Genomic DNA, 23,453 nt, shown 5'->3' on the forward strand with positions numbered 1-23,453 from the left:
ACTTTGGAGAGTTAGTAAGACATTGAGAAAAAAAAATTCTGCCCCCAAAATTGAAAGGTCAAGACTACAGGTAGGACAGGTAACTAGAGAGCTGTTTCTCATCAAACCACACAAGAAGAGAGGAAATAAGGAACAAAGAATCTATGAAAGAGTCAGAAAACAATTAACAAAATGTAAATAGTAAACCCTTATCTCTCAGTAGTTACTTTAAATGTAAATGAATTAAATTCTCCAATCAAAAGACAGAGACGGACAGAATGGATTTTTTTTTTTTTAAAAAAAGATACAATGATCTGCTGCCTACAAGAGACTCACTTTAGCTTTAAGGCCACACACAGACTGGGAGTGAAGGGATGGAAAAAGATATTTCAAGCAAACATTAACCAAAAAAGACAGAGTAGCTATATTTACATCAGAAAAAAAAACAGACTTTAAGTTAAAAATAGTCAGAAGAGATAAAGAAGGTCATTATATAATGATAAAGGGGTCAATCCATCAAGAAGAGGTAACAACTGTAAATATGTTATGTACCCACTGGAGCACCTAAATATATAAATCAAATACTAACAGAACCAAAAGAAATAGACAGCAATAAAATATTAGTTGGGGACTCCATTCTCAACAAAAGAGATATCATCCAGACAGAACCAATAAGTAAACAATGGATTTGAATAACACTACATGCCAAATGGACCTAACAGACATAGAGAGAAATTCCACCAAACAGCAGCAGAATAAATACTCTTCTGGAATAAATGGAATATTTTCTAGGATAGATCATACATTAGACCACAAAAAAGTCTCAAAATATTCAAGAAGATACACATTATATCAAGTGTCTTTCCAATCACAATGAAATGAAACTAGAAATCAGTAATAATAATAAAACTACAAAATTCACAAATACATGGAAATTAAACAACACACTCCTGAACACACTCCTGGATCAAGAAAGAAATCAAAAGGGAAAATAAAAAGTATCATGAGACAAACAAAAATGGGAATACAACATACCAAACTTACTGGATGCAGCAAAAGCAGTTTTAAGAGGAAAGTTTATAGTGATGAACGCCTACATCAAGAAAAAAGAAAGATCTCAAGTAAACAACCTAAATTTACACCTCAAAGAACTATGAAAGAACAAACTAGGCCCAAAGTTAGAAGAATAAAGGAAATAATAAACATTACAGCAGAAATAAATGAAAAAGAGAATACAGCAGAAAAACAGAAACACAATGGAGATTAACAAAACCAACAGTTGGTTCTTTGAAAAGAAAAGCAAAACTGACAAACCTTTAGATAGACTAACAAAAAAAAAGAAACAACACATATAAATAAAATTATAAATTAAAGAAGAAACATTACAACTGATACCACAAAAATACCAAAGACCATAAGAGTGATTACTATGAACAGCTATCCATCAACAAATTGGAAAACCTAGAAGAAATTGATAAATTCTGAGAAACATAATCTACCAAGAATGAATCATGAACAGAAAATATGAATAAACCAATAATGAAGGAGATTGAATGAGTAATTAAAAATATCCCAAGAAAAAAAAGCCCAGGACCAAATGTTTTCACTGATGAATTCTATCAAACATTTAAAGAATCTACACCAATCCTCTCAAAACTCCTCAAAAAAACAGAAGAATAGGAATACTCCCAAAATCATTTTACAAGTCCAGCATTACCCTGATATCAAAGCCAGAAAAGGACACTATGAGAAAAGAAAACTACAGGCCAATATCACTGATAAACACAGATACAAAAATTCTCAACAAAATACTATCAAGTCAAATTCAGCAGTACAGTAAAAAGATCATATACCATAATCAACTAGGATTCATCTCTGGGATTTAAGGATGGATGGTTCAACATACGAAAAGAAATTAATGTAATATATCACATGAATAAAAAGATAAAAATCACATGACTATCTCAGTAGATTCAGAAAAAACATTTGACAAAACTCTACATCCATTCACAATAAAAACTCTCAATAAATTGGGTATAGAAGGAATGTACCTCAACATAATAAAGGCCATATATGACAAGCCCACAGCTAACACCATACTCAATGTTGAAAGGTAAAAAGTTCTTCCCCAAGATCATGAACAAGACAAGGGTGCCCACTCTCACCACTACCATTAAACATAGCATTTGAAGTCCTAGCCAGAGAAATCGGGCAAGAAAAAGAAACAAAATGCATCCAAATTGGAAAGGAAGAAGGAAAATTGCCTCTCTCTGCACATGATATGTCTTACGTAGAGAAAATCCTAAAGACTCCACCAAAAAAAGTTAGAACTAATGAAAAAATTCAGTAAAGTTGCAGGATACAAAATTAGCATACAAAATGAGTTGTTTCTATACACCAATTTGAAGAAAAATTTTAAGCAATCCCATTTACAACAGCAAAAAAACAATAAAATAATTAGGAATAAATTTAACAAAGGAGGTTAAAGATATCTATGCTGCAAACTATAAGACACTCATGAAAGAAACTAAAGAAAACATAAACAGAAAAGCTATGCTTTGTTTATTGATTGGAAAAATTAATGCTTTTAAAAATGTACATACTACCCAAAGTAATCTATAGATTCAATGCAGTCCCTACAAACTCCAATGGCATTTTGCATGGAACCACAAAACACCCTGACTAGCAAAAGCAATCTTGAGAGGAAAAAAAAAACCCCACAAAGCTAGACTAGGCATAACACTTCCTAATTTCAAACTATATTACAAAGCTACAGAAATCAAAACAATATGGTCCTGGCATTAAAACAGACACACAGACCAAAAGAACATAATCGAGAGCACAGACATAAATCCATGCACATATGGCTAACTAATATTCGAAAAAAACCCCAAGAATACTCAATGGAGAAAAGATAGTCTCTTTATTAAATGGTGCGAGAAAAACTGGATATTCAAGTGCAAAAGAATGAAACTGGTCCCTTTTTTTTTTTTAATTCATTTATTTATGGCTGTGTTGGGTTTTCGTTGCTGCACACAGGCTTTCACTAGTTGTGGTGAGTGGGGGCTACTCCTCCTTGCAGTGGGCAGGTTTCTTATTGCGATGGCTTCTCTCTGTTGCAGAGCATGGGCTCTAGGCACACGGGCTTCAGTAGTTGTGGCACGTGGGCTCAGTAGTTGTGGCTCACAGGCTCTAGAGCACAGGATCAGTAGCTGTGGTGCACGGGTTTAGTTGCTCCGCAGCATGTGGGATCTTCCCAGACCAGGGATCGAACCTGTGTCCCCTGCCTTGGCAGGTGGATTCTTAACCACTGTACCACCAGGGAAGTCCCTGGTCCCCTATCTTACACCACTCACAAAAATTAACTAGAAATGGGTTAACGACTTAAATGTAAGACCTGAAGCCATAACTCTTAGAAGAAAGCACAGGGAAAAAAGCTCCCTGACAGCAGTCTTGGCAATGATTTTATGGATATGACACTGAAAGCAGAAGCAAGAAAAGCAAAAATAAATAAGCAGGACAACATCAAACTAAAAAGCTTCTGCATAGAAAAGGAAGCAACACAATGAAAACGCAACATACAGAATGGGAGAAAATATTTGCAAACCACATATCTGATAAGGGGTTAATAAGAAAAATATAAAAGGAACTCATACAACTCAATAGCAAAAATAATAATAATAATAATAATAATAATCCAATTAAAAATTGGGTGAAGGACCTGAATAGACATTTTTCCAAAGAGGATATTCAAATGGCCAACAGGTATATAAAAAGATGCTCAACATCACTAATCATCAGGGAAATGCAATTCAAAACCACAATGAGGGAGAAGATCAAGATGGCACAGTAGGAGGATGTGAAATGAACTCAACTACCCAACATGAACACATCAAAATATGTCTACATGTAAACAATTCTCATAGAAAACTAACTGCAGACTGGCAAAAAGACTCCTGCAAAACCAAGGCTGTAAGAAAGACCCACATAGAATCAGGTAGGAAGGGAAGTCCACTAGTAAAGGCAAATACATAGCAAAGTCTGAGAATCAATCAATTAAGCTATCATGGAGACGAAAAGAACAAAATTATAAAATCAACTATAACTATAACAATCAGTAAAGGGATAAACATGAAGATGTAAAATATGACATCAAATGTGTGTGACATCAAAATGTGAAGGAGGGGAGAAAAAAATGTAGATCACTTAGAATGTGCTTGAGCTTAAATGACTTCCTATTTAGAACAAGTAAGTATAGTTATAGGTCAACATACGTGAACCTTGCGGTAACCATAAATCAAAAACCTACAATAGATATACAAAAAATACAGAGTAAGAACACAAGCATAGCACTAAAGAAAATCATCAAACCAAAAGGGAAGAAACTAAAAGAAGAAGAACAGGGAAGAACTACAAAAACACTGGAAAACAAGTAACAAAAAGGCAATAAGTACACACCTATCAATAATTACTTTAAATGTTAACAGATTAAATGCTCCAATCAAAGACAAAGGATGGCTGGTTGGATAAGAAAACAAGACCCATCTTTATGCTGCTTACAAGAAACTCACTTCAGAGCTAAAGACACACACAGACTGAAAGTGAGAGGATGGTAAAAGATATTTCACGCAAATGGAAATGACAAGATATTGAGGGGAGCAATACTCATATCAGAAAAAACAGACTTTGAAACAAAGTCTATTTAAAAAAGACAAAGAAAGGCATTATATAATGAAAAAGAGATCAATATAAAAATAGAATATAACACTCATTAACATATATACACCAAATACAGGAGCACCGAGATATATAAAGCAAATACTAACAGACATAAAGGGAGAAACTGACAATAATACAATAATAGTAGGGGACTTTAACACTCCACTTACATCAATGGACAGATCATCTAGACAGAAAATCAATGAGGAAACAGTGGTCTTAAATGACACAACAGACCAGATGGACTTAATAGATATCTATAGGACATTCCATCCAAAAACAGAAAAATACACATTGTTTTCAAATGCACATGGAATGTTCTCCATGATATATCATATGCTAGCCCACAAAACAAGTCTAAACAAATTTAAGAGGATAGAAATCATATCAAGCAATTCTTCCAACCACAGTGGTATGAAACTAGAAATCAACTACAGGAAGCAAAGAGGGACAAGCATGAACACATGGAGCCTAAACAATATGCTATTAAAAAACCAAAAAGTCAATAAAGAAATCAAAGAGGAAATGATAAAATATCTCCAGACGAACAAAAATGGAAACACAACTTTCCAAAATCTATGGCATGCAGTGAAAGCAGTTCTGAGAAAGAACTTTATATCAATACAGGCCTACCTTAAGAAATAAGAAAAATCTCAAATAAACGACCAAACTTACCATCTAAAGTAATAAGAAAAAGAAGACACAAAGATCAAAGTCAGCAGAAGGAAGAAAATAATAAAGATCAGAGAGGAAATAAATAAAATAGAGACCAATAACTAGGCTCACCAAGGTGAAAAGAGAGAACCCACACAAACAAAACAAGAAATGGAAGAGGAGAAATAACAACCATTATCACAGAAATGCAAAAAGCATAAGAGAATACTATGAACAGTTATATGCCAACAAATTGGACAACTTTTTTAGAAGAAATTGACAAATTTCTAGAAACATACAACCTTCCAAGACTAAATCAAGAAGAAACAGACAATCTGAACAGACTGACCATTAGTAGTAAAATTGAGTTAATCAGAAATTTCCCAGCAAACAAAAGTACAGAACCAAACAGCTTCATAGCGAAATTCTACTAAACATATAAAGAAGAGTTATTACCTATCCTTCTCAAACTATTCCAAAAAACTGAAGAGGAAGGAACACTCCCAAATTCATTCTCTGAGGCCACCAATACCCTGATACCAAAACCAAAGACACTACAAAAAAGAAAACTACAGGCCAATATCTCTGATGAATATTGTTGCAAAAGTCCTCAACAATATATTAGCAAACTGAATTCAACAATATATAAAAAAAATCATACACCATGATCAAGTAGGATTTATTCCAAGGATGTAAGGATGGTTCAATATTCACAAATCAATCAATATGATACACCACATTAACAAAAGGAAGGATAAGAAACACATGATCATCTCAGTAGGTGAAGAAAAAGCATTTGACAAAATTCAACATCCATTCATGACTAAACTCTCATCACAGTTGGTACAGTCGGAACATATCTTAACATAATAAAGAGCATTTATGACAAACCCACAGCTAACATCATACTCAATGCCAAAAAGCTAAAAGCTTTTCCTCTAAAATCAGGAACAAGACAAGAATGCCCACTCTCACCACTTCTATTTAACATACCATTGGGAGTCCTAACCACAGCCATCAGACGAGAAAAAGAAATAAAAGGTATCTAAATTGGAAGGGAAGAAGTAAAACTATCACTGTTTTCAGATGACATTACACTATATATAGAAAAGCCTAAAGGCTCTGCCTAAAAACTCTTAGAACTAATAAATGAATTCAGTAAAGTTGCAGGATAGACAATTAATCAACAGAAATCTGTTGCTTTTTTATACACTAGTAATGAATGATCAGGAACAGAATGCAAGGTAACAATCACATTTAGAATCACATCAAAAAGAATAAAATAGCTTAAGAATAAACTTAACCAAGAAGGTGAAAGACCTATACTCTGAAAATTATAAAATGCCAATAATGGAAATTGAAGATGATACAAAGAAATGAAAAGATAACCCATGTTCTTAAGTTGGAAGAATTAATATTGTTAAAATGGCCATACTACCCAAAGCAATCTACCGATTTAATGTCACCCCTATCAAAGTACCCATGATATTTTTCACAGATCTAGAACAAATAATTCTAAAATTTATATGGAACCATAAAAGACTCCGAATTACCAAAGTCATTTTGAGAAAAAAGAACAAAGCGAGAGGTATCACGCGACCTGATTTCAGAGTATACTACAAAGCTACAGTAATCAAAACGGTATGGTACCTGCATAAAAACAGACACAGAGATCAACAGAACAGAATAAAGAGCCCAGAAATAAACCCATACACTTACGGTCAATTAATCTATGACAAAAGAGGGAAGAATACACAATAGAGAAAAGACAATCTCTTCAATAAGTCATGCTGGGAAAACTGGACAGTACATGTAAAAGAATGAAATTAGAACATTTCCTCACCCCACATACAAAAATAAACTCAAAATGGACCGAAGACCTAAATGTAAGACCTGAAACCACAAAACTCACAGAAGGGAACACAGGCAGAATAGTCTCTGACACAAATTGCAGCAATATTTTTTTGATCTGTCTCCTAAGGCAAAAGAAACAGAAGCAAAAATAAATAAACAGGCCCTATTAAACTTAAAAGCTTTTGCACAGCAAAGGAAACCACTGACAAAATGGAAAGGCAACCCACCATGTAAGGGAAAATATTTTCAGGTGATATTACCAATAAGGGATTAATATCCAAAATATATAAACAACTCATACAACTCAGTATCAAAAGACAACTAACCTGATTTTAAAAAATGGGAAGAACACCTGAGTAGACATTTTTTTCACTGAAGATACAGAGATGGCCAAAAGACACATGAAAAAAAGTTCAACATGCCTAATCATCAGAGAAATGCAAGTCAAAACTGAAATGAGATATCACCTCACGCCTGTCAAAATGGTTATTATCAAAAAGTCCACAAATAACAAACAAATGTTGAAGAGGGTGTGGAGAAAAGGGAACCCTCCTACACTATTGGTGGTAACGTAAATTGGTGCAGCCACTATGGAAAACAGTATAGCCATCCCTCAGAAAACTGAAAGTAGAACTGTCATATGATCCAGCAATTCCACTCCTGGGTGTGTATCTGAAGAAAACGAAAACACTAATTCAAAAAGATACATGCACCCCAATGTTCACAGCAGTATTACATACAATAGCTAAGATATGGAAGCAACCTAAATGTCCATCAACAGATATAGAGAACAAACTAGCAGTTACCAGATGGGCAAGGGAAAGGGGGATGGGCACAAAAGGTGTTTGGAAATTAAAAGGTACAAACTATTATATATAAAATAATAAGCAACAAGGATATATTGTACATCACAGGGAAATATAGTCATTATTTCGTAAGAACTTTAAATGGAGCATAATCTATAAAAATACTGAATCACTAATGATGTACACCTGAAACTAATATAATATTGTAAATCAACTATACTTCAATTAAAAAACATTAATAACTTCATATGGAGGGAAATACATTTGCCAATGTTCTTTAGAAAAAAAAAAAAATAAGAAACCACAATGAGATATCACCTCACACCTGTTAGAATGGCTGTCATTCTGTACCAATTTATATTCCCATGCTTGTACACTGTGGGTGGGAATGTAAATTGGTATAGTCACTATAAGAACCAGTGAGAAGGCTCCTCAAAAAACTAAATAGAGAAGTACCTTATGATCCAGCAATTCCACTTCTGGATATTTATCTGAAGGAAATGAAATCAATATCTCAAAGAGATATGTGCACTCCCATGTTCACTGAAGCATTATTCACAACAGCCAAGACATTATAACAACCTAGGTGTCCACTGACTGGTGAAAAAATAAAGAAAATGTGGTGTGGATATACACAATGGAATATTATTTAGCCATAAAAAAGGAAGGAAATCCTGCAACAACATGGATGTAGCTTGAGTACATTATGCTCAGTAAAGTAAGTCGAACAGAGAAAGACAAATACTGTATGGTCTCACTTATATGTGGAATCTAAAAAGACCAGAGAATAGACTGGTGGTTGCCAGGAACAGGGAGCAGGGTATGGGGGAAATTGGTGAAGGTAGTCAAAGGTACAAACTTCCAGTTATAAAATGACTAATTTCTAGGGATGTAATGTAACTTAACAAATACATAAAAGACTCCTACAAACCAATAAGGAAAAGACAACCCAATAATGAACAAGAGACTCAAAAGCTACTTCACAAAAGAGGATATCTATCAGGCCTACAACAGTACAAGAAAGTGAAAAACCTCTTCAGTCATCCAGAAAACACAAATTAAAACCACAATGTAATACTACATACTCACCATTTAGAATGGATAAATTTAAAAGACTGATGGTAAGAGTTGGTAAAGATGTGGAACAATAAGAATCTTCATACACCACTGATGGAAATGTTTTTCACATCGGAAAAGTATTTAGCAGAATCTATTAAAGTTAAACATACTCATATCCTATGATACACCTATTCTACTCCTAAGGATATACTGAGCAGAAAATCTCATATGCCCAGTAAAAGACATTTACAAGAAGTTAATAGTAGCATAACAACCAAAAAACAAAGACAACCCAAATGCCCATAAACAAAAGTATGAATAAATAAGTTGTGGTATTTTCAAATGAAAATACCTACACAACAATGAAAGTGAGCAAAATACACACAATGAAAGAACAGAGATAGATCTCACAATAATGCCCTATCTATTGCACAGTCCATAATTTAACCAATAGTAATTACACAGCTGTTCTTTATGACAATCAAATGAGCAATACATTTTGGTTTTGATGACTCTTTTATACATGAGTTACATTTCACACACACAGATTTTTTAAGATAAAATTTTTAAAAGACTTAATTTACCTCTATAATAAGTACTTTTTATCAGGTTATTCTCACATTCATTAAAGCAACTAAATCTAAAGTTGGAGACAGTTTTAATTGGTAAGGTCTGACTGAAACATTTAACAAAAAGTAAAGCAGAAACAAACTGTAACGTATTTTTATTAGTTACTTTAAAAATCAATAACTTGTTTAACCCAATTCAAGATAACACAGAAAAATGAAACCACCTAAATAATTACCTGCTTGGGTAAAGTTAGGTTGTGGGTGCTCTCACTATAACCAATAGCCGTGAAGAGCTTATCCTTTTCCTCTGGTGTCATAAGGTCATCAATAGCTACAAAAAAATAATATTTTAAGAAATCAATTGCTTCAGTCTTACAGATACAATAAAAAAAATCAAACCAAACTAACGAGTGGCCTAAAATCAATAGACACAAATGCTAAAGCAAAAGCAGCAAAGTAATTTCCTCTAATATACTATTTTGACTTGTTAAACATCATGTATTTGCTTGTTTAGGTCAAGAAAACGCAAAGAGACACCATTAAGGGAATTCAGCTGTCACATAACAATTTTATAATTCCCTAAGTATATTAAAAATTAAGTGAAACATCTAATTAAATATCCATGTAAAAAAGTAACAATAAGGAATGCTACCTGTGAGATTTCTGAATTTCAAGTTTTAAAATTTCACACAAATAACTGTTCTCAAAAATTCAAAGTTTTATTTTAGTTAAATAAATATGGGAATGTTCCATCCTGATGTATTTGTTTATATGTTTACTATACTAAGCTTTTATTTCAAAAACATTATAAAATAAAATTCAACTAACTGGCTAAAACATAATTTATATATTTTTTCCTTATCAGTGTACAATAAACTATCTGACTTGGAACTTACTTTCAGGAATCAAAGATTCTTCATCTTTTTTCTTAGATTCCTTCTTACCCCAAAACCCACTAAACCAGCCTCCACGTTTCTCGCCTCTGTCAGTAGACTTTTTCCTTAATTTTTGCCCAGATCGAATCACCTAAAAAATAAAAATCAAAAAATTGACTTAAAGAATAAATGCCCTCTTCACTTTCAGGTGTAGCCAGGTAAGAACAATGGTTAATTTTTTTAACATTAAATTAAGTTAAAAGCAGTCAATAAAGCTAGTTCCTTCTGAAACGATTCTCAACATTATTTGGTTAATATAGTCTATTAATTTATATACTTGTCACACCTACTGATAGCTTTCTGACAAAGTTGCATTTTGTGAGTAAGTTAATGTTTCAAGTAAAATTCTTCTGAGCAATGTGTCTTCCAAATTTATAAGGTAAGGAGCTACTATGACAGATTTTTAAAATGAAAAGTTCCCTGAAAGGAAGATACTTCCACACTCAAAAATAAAATTTAACAATCCTATTTCATAATTCACATACATTGTTGACTTGCTAACTATGAACATGTTTGGGGGACAGAATATAAATAAAATTAGAAAGTCCTCAAATCTCATTTCATCCTGTTTCTCAACAAATCCTGGCTTGATTATCTGCTGCTCCTTGTCTTTACCCACTTTTCAGTAAAATACAGACGAATAACTCAAAAGTGGAAAACAAAAGGATAAAAAGAATATAGGGCTTAAGTAATTTAGACTCTATATTCTCATTTCCTGAATAAGTAAATAATTTTCCCACTTTAACTTTAAAATATTTTAAATTGGTAGTGAATTGGTAACATACTGCAAGCTTCTGTGTGTACCAAAAAGTGAAATAATCCAAAAGACAAGTTAAAGAGCTGAATTCTATAGTAAAGAGAATAAGTTTGATTAACAACTCAGTATAAACTAAGTTAAATAAGTTATCTTTGACAAGTAGACATTAAACAAATAATCGGGGAATAGGTCTATATCTGCCCACAAAATCACTGATGGTCCCAGTTATATCTCAGCTCTAACTATCTTTTGTCAAGCTTAATCCATTTTCAGCAGTCAGAAATGTAATGGGTAAAAAAATATATAGCTGATTTATATTTTATATGAAATAACATTTAACTTCTTTATTCTCCTAGCATAGAAGATTAGTATGCGTTTTTACTTTTCACAGTAAAATATATCTATGAGACCATAAATTTTAAAATGTGTATAAAATTTAATATGAAGAGGTATGCAGAACCCTTTCACTTTTTCCTCAATACCACCTCTGTTGCCTTCACTTCCCTCCCCTGTCCAGCTAAGAGGCCAAGGTAAATAACTTCATCCAATCCTCTGCCTACATTTTAAACTCTCTGGCCCTGCAGATTTTCCACTATAATGAAAAAACATCAATCTTGGATGAATCTAACTGCCTTCTCTTCATCTACACCCCATCCTTCTTTAGCCACAGCATCCAATAATTTATCTTCTTCCTTCAATTTTGAAGCAACTGATAAGTAGTATTAAGAACACCCAATTAAACTGAAGCAACTTAATTTAGGGAGGATTAGAATTATCTGTTTCTTCTGGCAAAATGTTTCTCTAATTCGCAGGAACAAATCCACAGTAGTAGCAAATACCTTTTAAAATATTCACACTCTCTGCCCCACCTTGGGGAATTTGTCCTTAAGAAAATAAGAGACGCTTGAGAAAATGTAAAGACAAGGCTCCTCAATGTAGTGTCATTTATAATCAAATATAACCAGTGGCAAATAGTAAGCAAATTCTGGTATACGAACAGAACTGAATACTAGTCAGTTATTTAAAATTATGTTGGATAAACAATTCTATGGAATACTATATAAAACAGAACACTGTAACTTTTTTTTTAAAGAAAGAAAAGCAACTTAAAAAACCTTTTCGTGACTCCACAATCCCCACGAGTTGCCACTCCCTTTATCTTGCTTTCCACTTACAGTGAAGTATCATAACTGTCTGTACTTGGTCTCTCCAATTCCTCATCTTCCACTCCCTCTCATTCCTATCAAATTTCTACCCATACTATTCTATAAAACTTGCTCTTCAAATGATTTCTTTACGGCTAAATCCAATGATGAACTTTCAGTTCCATGATGGCCTAAGCCCTCTACAACACATCCTTCATGGCTTATTACAACAAAAAATTCTGGACAAAACATAAAAAGCATCTACCACAGACTCTGAAAAGTTAGCAAAGTACAGATGGTGGAGGGAAGTCAACACTTGGAGAAGTGACCTTCTCAATAGTGAGTTCCTCACTTTTTTTTTTCACGTGTTGTACTCATCCCCCACCTGCCCTAAAACTTCTCCCTCCTGGTGTCCTTACCCTTGGACAGTCCCCTTCCCTTGAGTGTGGGCATGACCTGTGACTTGTTTCTAACAAACAGAATACGGCAAGGGTGATGAGATGTGCATAATATGCACATAGAATTGTGCCAGGCACATAATAGTCTAAGTGGTTTATGTAGTTTATCAGGTACTCCACACAATAACCCTATGATGTAGGTACTGTGAATTAATATTGTTTTACAAATGAGGAAACTGAGGCACAGGCAGGTTAAATAGTCAACCCAAGGTCAAACAAGTAGCAGACAGCAAAGCTGGGATTAGAATCCAGACCATCTGACTCCCAAGTCTACACTCTTAACTATTATGCTAGTACAACAGGCACTCAATGAGCATTTACTAAGTATATGAATGAACAAGTGCATATGCTTTAATCCCATTTAAAAAAATGAGTATGTGTATAAAGATCTATGACTATAAAAAAGCCTGGAAGAATACACAAAAAGGTATTAACAGTAGTTATCTTTAGTGTGTGAGATAATGGGTATTTCTATTTTCTTTTTTTGTGGATCTTTATTTTCTAACTTTTCTATAATGAGTTTATTGCACTTATAATTTATTTTTTTGTTTACCAAAAAAGTCATGTTACAGAATAATAGAAATGACATGGAACAATGAGGACAAGGTACCAAGTGGGATAAGTCAGCAATTACAAAACATTACAAACAGATTGAGTCCAATTTTAGAAAAAAAAGAAAGGAAGAGAAGAGGGAGAGAAGGAGGGAAGGAGGGAAAAAAAGAAAATGGGTTAAAGAAAGGAGGAAGGAAGGGAGGGAAGAGGAAATAAAGGGAAAGAAATGGGGAATACAAAGTATAAATAACTAGGTACATATGCATGAGAGAAAAACTAGAAGCCTACATATCAAAATGTTAACACCAGCATTCTGTATTGCTAGGATTATGGATGACTTTTACTTACTTTCTCTTGAGGGGTTAGCAAATTTTTAGTTATAAAATTAGAAAATTTGCCCCTTCATATTAGTGGGGTTTTTTCCTCCAATATTCCAATTAATTTTCTCCTGAGACTAAATTAAGACATGAAAACTCAACCTTTATTCTCACGTGAGTAAATCTAAACAACTTCCCATGAAACTTAAATTTCTTGATCCCAGGTTTAAAGGAGTAGTATTAACATGTTTAAAACATAAAATCAGCTAATAAAAATGACTGACATATATACACTACCATGTGTAAAATAGATAGATAGTGGGAACCTGTTGTATAGCACACGGAGCTCAGCTCGGTGCTCTGTGGTGACCTAGATGGGTGGGATGGGGGGATGGGAGGGAGGTCCAAGAGGGAGGGGATGTATGTATACATACAGCTGATTCACTTCGTTGTACAGCAGAAATTAACCCAACACTTATGTAAAGCAAATATACTCCAGTTTAAAAAAAAAAAAATCATGAAGAAAAAAAAAAGAAGAAAAGATTACCTCAACTTGTGCTTGTTGCCTTGCTAAAATTATGTTAAAAACATCTAGTGGCCTCTCCAAATCCTAAAAAACAAAGAGACACTTGTAAACAAAGAAAATGGTCATTAGATTAAAAAAATTCTTTTCTTCTATGATTTCTAGGCTTATTCTAGTCCATGAACAAACAGCATTTGTGATCTATTGAAAGTATAAGTATAAATTTGAATGTACACTTGGCTTTTACATTTTTATTTTTTGCAATGTGAGAAACAGTTTTTCAAGAAAGTAAATGCTTGCTAAATACAATATGAAAATAAGAATTTTAATGAGACCACTGTAATACAGAGATAGCCATACATGCAAATGGAAACAAAAATATTTAGGAGGGGGACCTGTTTTAGGTATTAGCCTTATGGTTGTTATTTCTGACTCCCCCTTTTCTCTGTTATTTCACAATCATCGTACTAAAGGCACCTTAATAAAACACAAAATTTAAGAATGTAAAATTCCTCAAATGAAGTACACTAAAGCAGAAACCAACTTGGGGAATTTCTGTAAGAGGAATCTAACATGTAGTGGGTGACCTGTGTGTCACATGCTCTATGTGTTATTTCATGCAATTCTCACAACTCTGTAAGACAGATACTGTTTCCATTTTATACATGAGAATACCAGATCTAAGATACTGAGAAACTTGATGCTTTTCCTAATATATAATATTAGTGATTGTTATATATTTCAGAATAACAATTCGATTAATTCTTTATGTTATGAATTTGTAGCAAAAACAGTGATATAATCAAGATCAGATGATATTAAGCAAATTATGTATTCAGTGTAGTGTTTTTCTGTATTTCAGAAGGGGGTAAATAAGACTCCTATCTTGAGCATAAGAACTATTTTTTACAAATAATACTTTGAACTCTTAAAAAAAAAGCCAAACAAAACTAACAATACACATCTAGCTAATATTAAACACATATTTGAACAGCTCTGATATTGATTTTCTAAACATTATTATAAAAACCAAACACATTTCTCCAAATAGTTTACAAGTACCCTGATATTAGGAAGCTTTTTTTCAAAGGAAAAAACAGGGGGAAAAATACTCTGCATTTTCCATACAATTCTCTTAAAAAGAGCTCAGTTCTGTTCTTTCTAAAATTATATTTAAATTTAAATTTAAATTAAATTAAATTAACATTAAAGGATGATTTAACAAATAATAGCTCTCACCAATATATGCAAGATATACCTGAATTTGTTTCTGTATTTCTTCTGGGACTTTAGTCTGGGTTAGCTTATTTTTGTAGGCACTTTTATAACTCTTGAGCAATTGCCTGTGTTTTTTTATGTTACTCCATGACCACATCCGTGTATACCTTCTTATATGAACTTCAAGAACAGAATCAATTGCATATTTCCACCTGCAAATCAAATTTTGTTAATGCACATTTGAATATGAAGGTTTAAGAAACAGCAGGAAAGTAGCTTTGACGTTTTAGAGCTACACTGTTACTTTTTTTGTTCTTATTAACTGTATTCCTACAAAAGCTCAGCAATAACATTTCAATTCCCCAGTACTTCAATTCTCTGACTTAAATAGATTATGAATGGAGCAAACCACTCCAGGAAGAGGATATGCCAAAGCAAAATCATAAAGACACAAAATGACATGTTGTGTGAAATTAATAGTATCCCAATATGGTTGCCACACTGGAGTTCATATCCATTACTGAAGGGCAATAAGATCAAAAAAAAGTTGAAAGTCTTGAATACTGAGTTAAGAATTTGGGAATAATCTAGGAGCAGGAGTACAAGAGAATGTGTTTATTAAAAAAAAAAAGAGTAACAAGGACATAATATAAAAGATATCCCTCTCATGTCTCTAAAAAAATAAAGTGGCTTCATTACATGGCTTTAAAGGTCTCTTAGCTCTGAGAGTCCCTAACTATATGATTACATGGTTCTCATAAAACATTTTTTAAAAAATTCTAACTTACCATTGTCGACCATTGGTATGAAGTGGTAAATAAGGCTTGTATTTCCTGTAGGGAGCATTTCTAACCATATAATCCACTGATTCCAAAAGGTCAATCATACTTAAGTACTATTAAAACAAAAACCAAGTTACGTTTGTTACATCATACACATGAATAAACACCAAATTTTGTTATATTTTCAGTATAGTGAGACTTCAAATTCTCTGAACAATGAACATCATAGTTGTCTGGTAATTCAATAATATATTTCATCAGATTTAAGACAACAATGATTGTAAGTTGTAAGATAATTTTAAGTTCTACTACAAAAGAAAACAGTACTGCCAATTAAACTGTCATACCACCAATAATAATACACATCTTATTTTCAAATATATTAAAGTGTGAAATAAATGTAAATCTTAGAACCAATGAAATATGGTATCTGTAACTACTAACATGAAACATGCTGATTCCTAAAACTACATATTTTCCTCTGGACCATCATTTCAAGCAGTGGCTATCTATAAGCTGAATTTCAAATTGCTCCAGAAAATTATTGCATAACTAAAGTAAGATAAAGCTATTTAACCACCCATCTTAACCACCATTACAACAACTCTGTGTGTATCTCGTAAACAGCTCAAATGGAGGGAAACACACACACACACACACACACACACACACACACACAACTATAGGTAAAATAAAGAAAGGGGAAGTCCAGCATCTTCTCCATTTTCTCTTAACGCAAATCTACCTAAGAGTTACCACACGGCTATTCAGTACTTAACATGCAGATAGTCTGAACTTAAATGTATTTGTAAGTATAAAATAAACCCCAGATTTTGAAGACTTAAGAAAAAAATAAAAATATAAAATATTGTAACAATTTTTAATTTTGATTACATGTTGAAATGATAATATTTTGGGTATGTTAAGTTAAATAAAATGTTATTCATTTTAGTAATTGTTTTCCTCTTTTCTTCTTATTTTGCTAATGTAGCTACTAGAAAATTTAAAATTACACATATGACTTGCATTATATTTGTACTGGACTGCACTGGGCTAAAAGCTCAATTAGCTAAATCCCCCATCCTCCTTTCACTTCCAGTTCTCCAGATGTCTTATCCAAACTCCTTAGGCACATAACCAAACTTGAGAAACAAGTGAAGGAAAAAAAGCTGCCAACATAGCTATTCTAAAAATTAAGTGAACAATATTTAATGTAAGAGTGTCTGCTATTAAAATCTGACAGAGAAAAAAACTATTAAAACCCTCCATCAAGAATTGGGAATTAAATGGGAATCATGTCATTCATTATAATTTGGTAAGATTCTCCACCAATAAGGGAAAAATCAGATAAAATGAAGGAAAACTACTTCTTATATATGGTATTTATTTTCTTTTAAAAATACACATATAATCTATTTTTAGGAGATATATCAAATCTCAACATAACAAACCAAAAGACCCACCAGAGCACTGGAGAAGGAATAATCACAGAGGACAAAAGCCACTGAAATTCAAGGTTAGTCAAAGCTATAAATACCCAAATGAATCTTACCTGAGGTTTGGTCAATTCAATGGCAATATTTTGTACTTCTATGTTCCAATCAAGTTTAGGTGTTTTGAGCTCTGTTTCTGCATAAGGATTCATGTAGAGTTTTGCAGAGGCTGATACTGGCTGGAAAACTTATACAACATGGGAAGACGTAAGATATGTTTACATGCCCTTACACATGAGCAACTGTAAATAATTATGAGAACACTGTTACTTTGAAAGTAAAGAAAAATGATCAAAAAATGTAAAAAAATCACTACCAAAAAACTATTTAAGCATCTACTTATCTGCATAATACGAACTGTCAAACTCAATGGTAAAAGTGGAATCTCCAAGGAGAAAACTGGTGCTCTATGCTTCTAAGTAAGAAATGTACAAAATATAGACAATCTAATCTTGGTTATTCACAGTCTGTGTAAAATTATGTTTCCCTTCCTTGCTACAAGACATTTAATGATTTTAGTATTCATTAAAAATAATAATACAGGGGGAGGGATAAATTGGGAGATTGGGATTGACATATACACACTACTATATATAAAATAGATCACTAATAAGAACCTACTGTATAGCACAGGGAACTCTACTCAATACTCTGTAATGGCCTATATGGGAAAAGAATCTAAAAAAGAGTGGATATGTGTATATGTATAACTGATTCACTTTGCTGTACACCTAAAACTAACAAACTAACTAACAACATTGTAAATCAACTATATTCCAATAAAAATTTAAAAAATAATTATAAAGTATTGCCTGACATGGCCCCCCCCCCAAAAATACTAATACAAGATAGGAAACAAAATTTGATTACTTTCCATATTATTTAATCATAGTCAGAATTTAGGAACAGAATCATGAATGAAATTCATATTACCCAGAAAAAAATTGCCTACTACTTTGTAATTTTCAAAATGATCATTACATATATAATCTTAGACTCAACTAAAGGCAATATTTTTGAAGTTGAGAAGTAGTATGAAAAAGAGTATTAGGGAAGATGACAGAGCAAAGTAATGTAATAAATTTTAATTGCAAATAGTATTAAAATTATATAAATTGTGGTATCTTATAGTATTTACAATTTACGTAAGACTGTATAAAAATTTTAACTTATTTAGAGGTTATTTATAAATGAAACATGTCTCAGAATAAAGTTGTAGATTTTTCTGAACAAGTTCTTTCATGAGGGAAACTAAATGCTCTCACAAACTAACAGTATCTGAAAACTCTGTCATCGTTTAATAGAGAGGTTTGTGGACATAAAGAGAAAGTGCCAGCTCTCATATAAAGGCAATTAGCTATAAAAGAATAAGAAGAAAACAACAGTGATTGAGAGTAGTATGGAATATAGAAGAACATGGGCATGAAAGCTGAGAACAAACATAAAGAGGTACACTAAATAAAAACAAAAGAATAGCACCTTTAGAACAAAACTGAAATGGAGAAAATGAATGGGATAAATAAATACAGAGGCAGCTTTGTTAGAGATCTATTTAAAAATAGGTAAAGGTGAGGCTGCCAAGAAATAGAAAAGCTTACTTAAAAAAGATCTCTGGAGAAATATCAAAACAACAATGAGGTACCCCCTCACACCTGTGAGAATGGCTACTATCAAAAAGTCTGCAAATAACAAATGCTGGAGAGGATGTGAAGAAAGGGGAACCCTTGTGCACTGTCGGTGGGAAATGTAAATTGGTGCAGCCACCATGGAAAACAGTATGGAGGTTCCTCAAAGAAACAAAAGTAGAACTACCATATGACCCAGCAATTCCACTTCTGGGTATATATCCTGAAAAAATAAAAACACTAATTTGAAAAGATACATGCACACCAATGTTAACAGCAGCACTATTTACAATAGCCAAGACATGGAAGCAACCCAAGTGCCCATCAACAGACGAATGGATTAAGATGTGGTACATATATACAATGGAATATTACTCAGCCATAAAAAAGAATGAAATACTGCCATTTACAGCAATGTGGATGAACCTAGAGAATATGATGCTTAGTAAAATAAGACAGAGAAAGACAAATATTATATGATATCACTTATATGTGGAATCTAAAAAATAATACAAATGAATGTATATGCAAAAGAGAAACAACTCACAGATGTAGAAAACAAACTTGTGATTACCAAAGAGGAGAGGGAAGTAGAAGGGACAAATTAGGGTTATGGGATTAACAGATACAAACTGCTATACATAAAATAGATAAGAAATAAGGATTTACTATATAGCACAGGGAATTATACCCAGTATCTTATAATAATCCATAATGGAGTATAATCTGTAAAAATACAGAATCGCTGTGCTGTACACCTGAAACTAACATAATATTGTAAATCAACTATACTTCATTAAAAAAAAAAATCTCTGGAGTAGTCAGTCTGTCTTAACACTGCAATAGTGACATGCTCAGATCCTGAATATCAAGATCTCAGAGATTTTGCTATTAAACAAAGAAAAGAAAACCTAATTCCTAAAACAAAGTAGACAATAACAAGCTAGGAAGAAAACATGGAGGTCAAGAGGGTTAACTGTTGGGAGTGAACTACAGCCACAGTGCCCTTCTCACTCTCCAGTGGTGTAAGTGGTATAATCTATTTCTAAATACTAAATTATACACCAAATATGCTATATCATAAAACTAACATATAAAATTAATACTTTCTCTTTGTCAAAATAACTTTATCAGAAAAAGTATTTTAAAATAAAGTATTTAATTCCATGCTTCTTATAACATGAAATAAACTTTTACCATTACTTACTGTATTGATGGTTTGGGGGTATATTGCTACTTGTAAGAATTTCACTTTTCAGCTGACCCTAAACAAAAAATTTGAACTATGTGAGAATGAAAAAGAAAATGCATACATATTCAGCCATTCACACACAAACACACACACAAATCTGGTCCTAAATCAATATCTTTATTCCCATCTTCATAATTATTAGTCCATAAGAAAAACACACTGAGCACTATTTACAGATATAGCTCTTTATTACTTTAGTAGATAATTTTTATAAATTCTAAATATCTGGAAACAACATTTTAAGACTGTGTTCCCCTCTGACTTAAAATGTGTATATGTGTACATACATATATACACACATATATATACATACACACACACACACACACACACACACACATATCCATGAATTAGGATCTCAAACACTTTCTGGACAAAGGCAAATTAACCTAACGTTACAGTATCTTTCTGAGAAATAAAAGATAGAATCTTGTAATTAATTCAATTCAGAAAATTCAACTGTTCTCCCTTTCTCGTCTAAGTAAATAAACATGACTAAGACTGGCTTAGCACGCTTAGTTTTGAATCAATCATATTCACTATTCAAGAATGCATCATCACAAATGCTTAAAACATTTGCTAAGAACACATTTTTTAGATCTGAAAGGGATCATCTTTCTTTACAATACTCTTCAAGTAATCATTCTCATATGAAACTCCACAATGCAACCAGAATGCCATCAAAATGAGAGTGTAAAAAACCATAAACACAGTTTTAATGTGATAGTATAGGTTCTCATCTCACTGTCAAGTGAATGATTTCACAAAGATCTTCAAAATCAAAAGTGCTTTTTTTTAAAGATAGAGTGATTCCAAAAACTGTGTTGCACACTTCTGACTTAGTTACATACAACTTAAACAAAAGACTGACATCCTGTCCTCATTAAAGACCACTATGTAAAACAAATCTAGGGAGTGTGGTTAGTTCTCCAAGGTACGAACTGAAATTACCAAGATGTGTTCCCTTGACCCCGGGTAAGACATGCCGCAGTTAACATTCCAGTAGGCACTGAGACTATCAAGCCGTATAAGCTATAGAAGAAAATGGAAAAGGTCAGGTAGCTAACACACTGAAGTTATGAATCAATAATAAAAGATTATTCTCATGCTCACTACCCCAAAATTCTCCAATTGCCGCTTTGAACTTTTAAAGGAAAGGAGATACTGCAAAAATGGAGGAAAATATATGTATATTATACAGAGACTTTATTATTAATCTAGCATTTGCTAAACTGTGCTTCCAGGAACACTATTCCCAAGGGGATTCATTCATTCAGTGATCAAATATTTATTGAGAATTTAGTATTTAACAGACTGTAAATATTTCATTGAATAAGAAAGACATGATTCAGGACTTCCTTGGTGGCGCAGTGGTTAAGAATCTGCCTGCCAATGCAGGGGACATGGGTTCAAGCCCTGCTCTGGGAAGATCCCACATGTCGTGGAGCAACTAAGCCCACGCACCACAACTACTGAGCCTGTGCTCTAGAGCCCACGAGCCACAACTATCGAAGCCTGTGCGTCTACAGCCTGTGCTCTGCAACAAGAGAAGCCACTGCAATGAGAAGCCCGTGCACCGCGAGGAAGAGTAGCCCCCGCTCGCTGCAACTAAAGCCCGCGCGCAACAACGAAGACCCAATGCAGCCAAAAATAAATAAACAAAAATAAATAAATGTATTAAAAAAAAAAAAAAAGAAAGACATGATTTCTCCAGTGGGTACAAATGGCTGTTTCAAGGGAGGGGTGAAGGGAGAGGATTCTATGATCAACAAAGGTGGGGAAAGCTACATACTAAATATCCTTCTTAAAGATTCACAATGTTTATTAGCATATTTAAAGTACTGTGAAGTCCTGGAGTTTAAAACAAAATAAAACGTACCTGTTTAACTATGTACAGCTTTCTACTTTAGTCAGTAATCTTACTTGACCAGAGAATATTTTTTCAACAAATCTGATAATATCTTAATTACCTAATGCTCCATGAAGTACAATTTGGGAAACATTAATTTTATTCAGTTTCTTTATATTCTAGGTGAAGAATCTAAACCTCAGAATAGGTAAGTGATTACAGAAGGTTATCACATAGTAAGTAGCAGAGCCACAACTGGACCCAGAACTTTTAACCCACATTCCAATGATATATTATGCTCCATGAATACAATTTGGGAAACATTAATTTTATCTGGTTTCTTTATATTCTAGGTGAAGAATCTAAACTTCAGAATAGGTAAGTGATTACAGAAGGTCACATAGTAAGTAGCAGAGCCAAAACTGGACCCAAAACTTTTAACTCACATTCCAATGGCATATTCTGCTCCATCAAGGTTTCTTGAAGAAAATACATTAAGTGTTTGTACTTAGGAAAATAACTGGATTAAAAAGTCTAGTCTAATACCTTATATATAATTTTTTCTGCTTCATTTAATATGCACGGAGTCCAGTGTTCATTTGCAGTCTAAAAGAAAAAAAGAGAGTAACTGTGAAATGAAGTATATATATCAACAAAACAGTGCTCTAATAACCGTAACAAAATAACTTGGGAACAACAAGACATTTAGCTAATGATGGCTAATGTTAGTTACCTGTTTCTTTACATATTTATATTACAAAATGAAAGGAACAGTGAAAATGGAATTGAGGAGGTTCTAATTTAACTGAGTTCATTCATTCAGAAAATAATTACTTAGCTACTCTGTGTCTGCGCATGGAAGGAATTGGGTATGAATAAAAACAGAGAGCTAGCCTATAAACTATTG

General features: G+C 33.0%; 1 protein-coding gene across 2 annotated transcripts in view; it reads right to left on the minus strand.

The window, feature by feature from the left end:
- The window catches only part of VPS13C (vacuolar protein sorting 13 homolog C), a 182,085-nt gene that overhangs the window by 116,609 nt on the left and 42,023 nt on the right, over nucleotides 1-23,453 (minus strand). For both annotated transcript variants that reach the window (XM_068552869.1, XM_068552859.1), the window contains exons 8-16: nucleotides 23,093-23,152; nucleotides 21,649-21,729; nucleotides 20,653-20,710; nucleotides 17,880-18,007; nucleotides 16,334-16,440; nucleotides 15,586-15,757; nucleotides 14,352-14,414; nucleotides 10,537-10,666; nucleotides 9,877-9,971 (exon numbers count right to left, since the gene is read on the minus strand). In XM_068552869.1, coding sequence (XP_068408970.1) covers nucleotides 9,877-9,971; nucleotides 10,537-10,666; nucleotides 14,352-14,414; nucleotides 15,586-15,757; nucleotides 16,334-16,440; nucleotides 17,880-18,007; nucleotides 20,653-20,710; nucleotides 21,649-21,729; nucleotides 23,093-23,152 — 894 coding nt within the window. The remainder of the gene's footprint in view (nucleotides 1-9,876; nucleotides 9,972-10,536; nucleotides 10,667-14,351; nucleotides 14,415-15,585; nucleotides 15,758-16,333; nucleotides 16,441-17,879; nucleotides 18,008-20,652; nucleotides 20,711-21,648; nucleotides 21,730-23,092; nucleotides 23,153-23,453) is intronic.

Source organism: Eschrichtius robustus, chromosome 1 (genome assembly GCF_028021215.1).
Source record: "Eschrichtius robustus isolate mEscRob2 chromosome 1, mEscRob2.pri, whole genome shotgun sequence".
Taxonomy (NCBI): Eukaryota; Metazoa; Chordata; class Mammalia; order Artiodactyla; family Eschrichtiidae; genus Eschrichtius; species Eschrichtius robustus.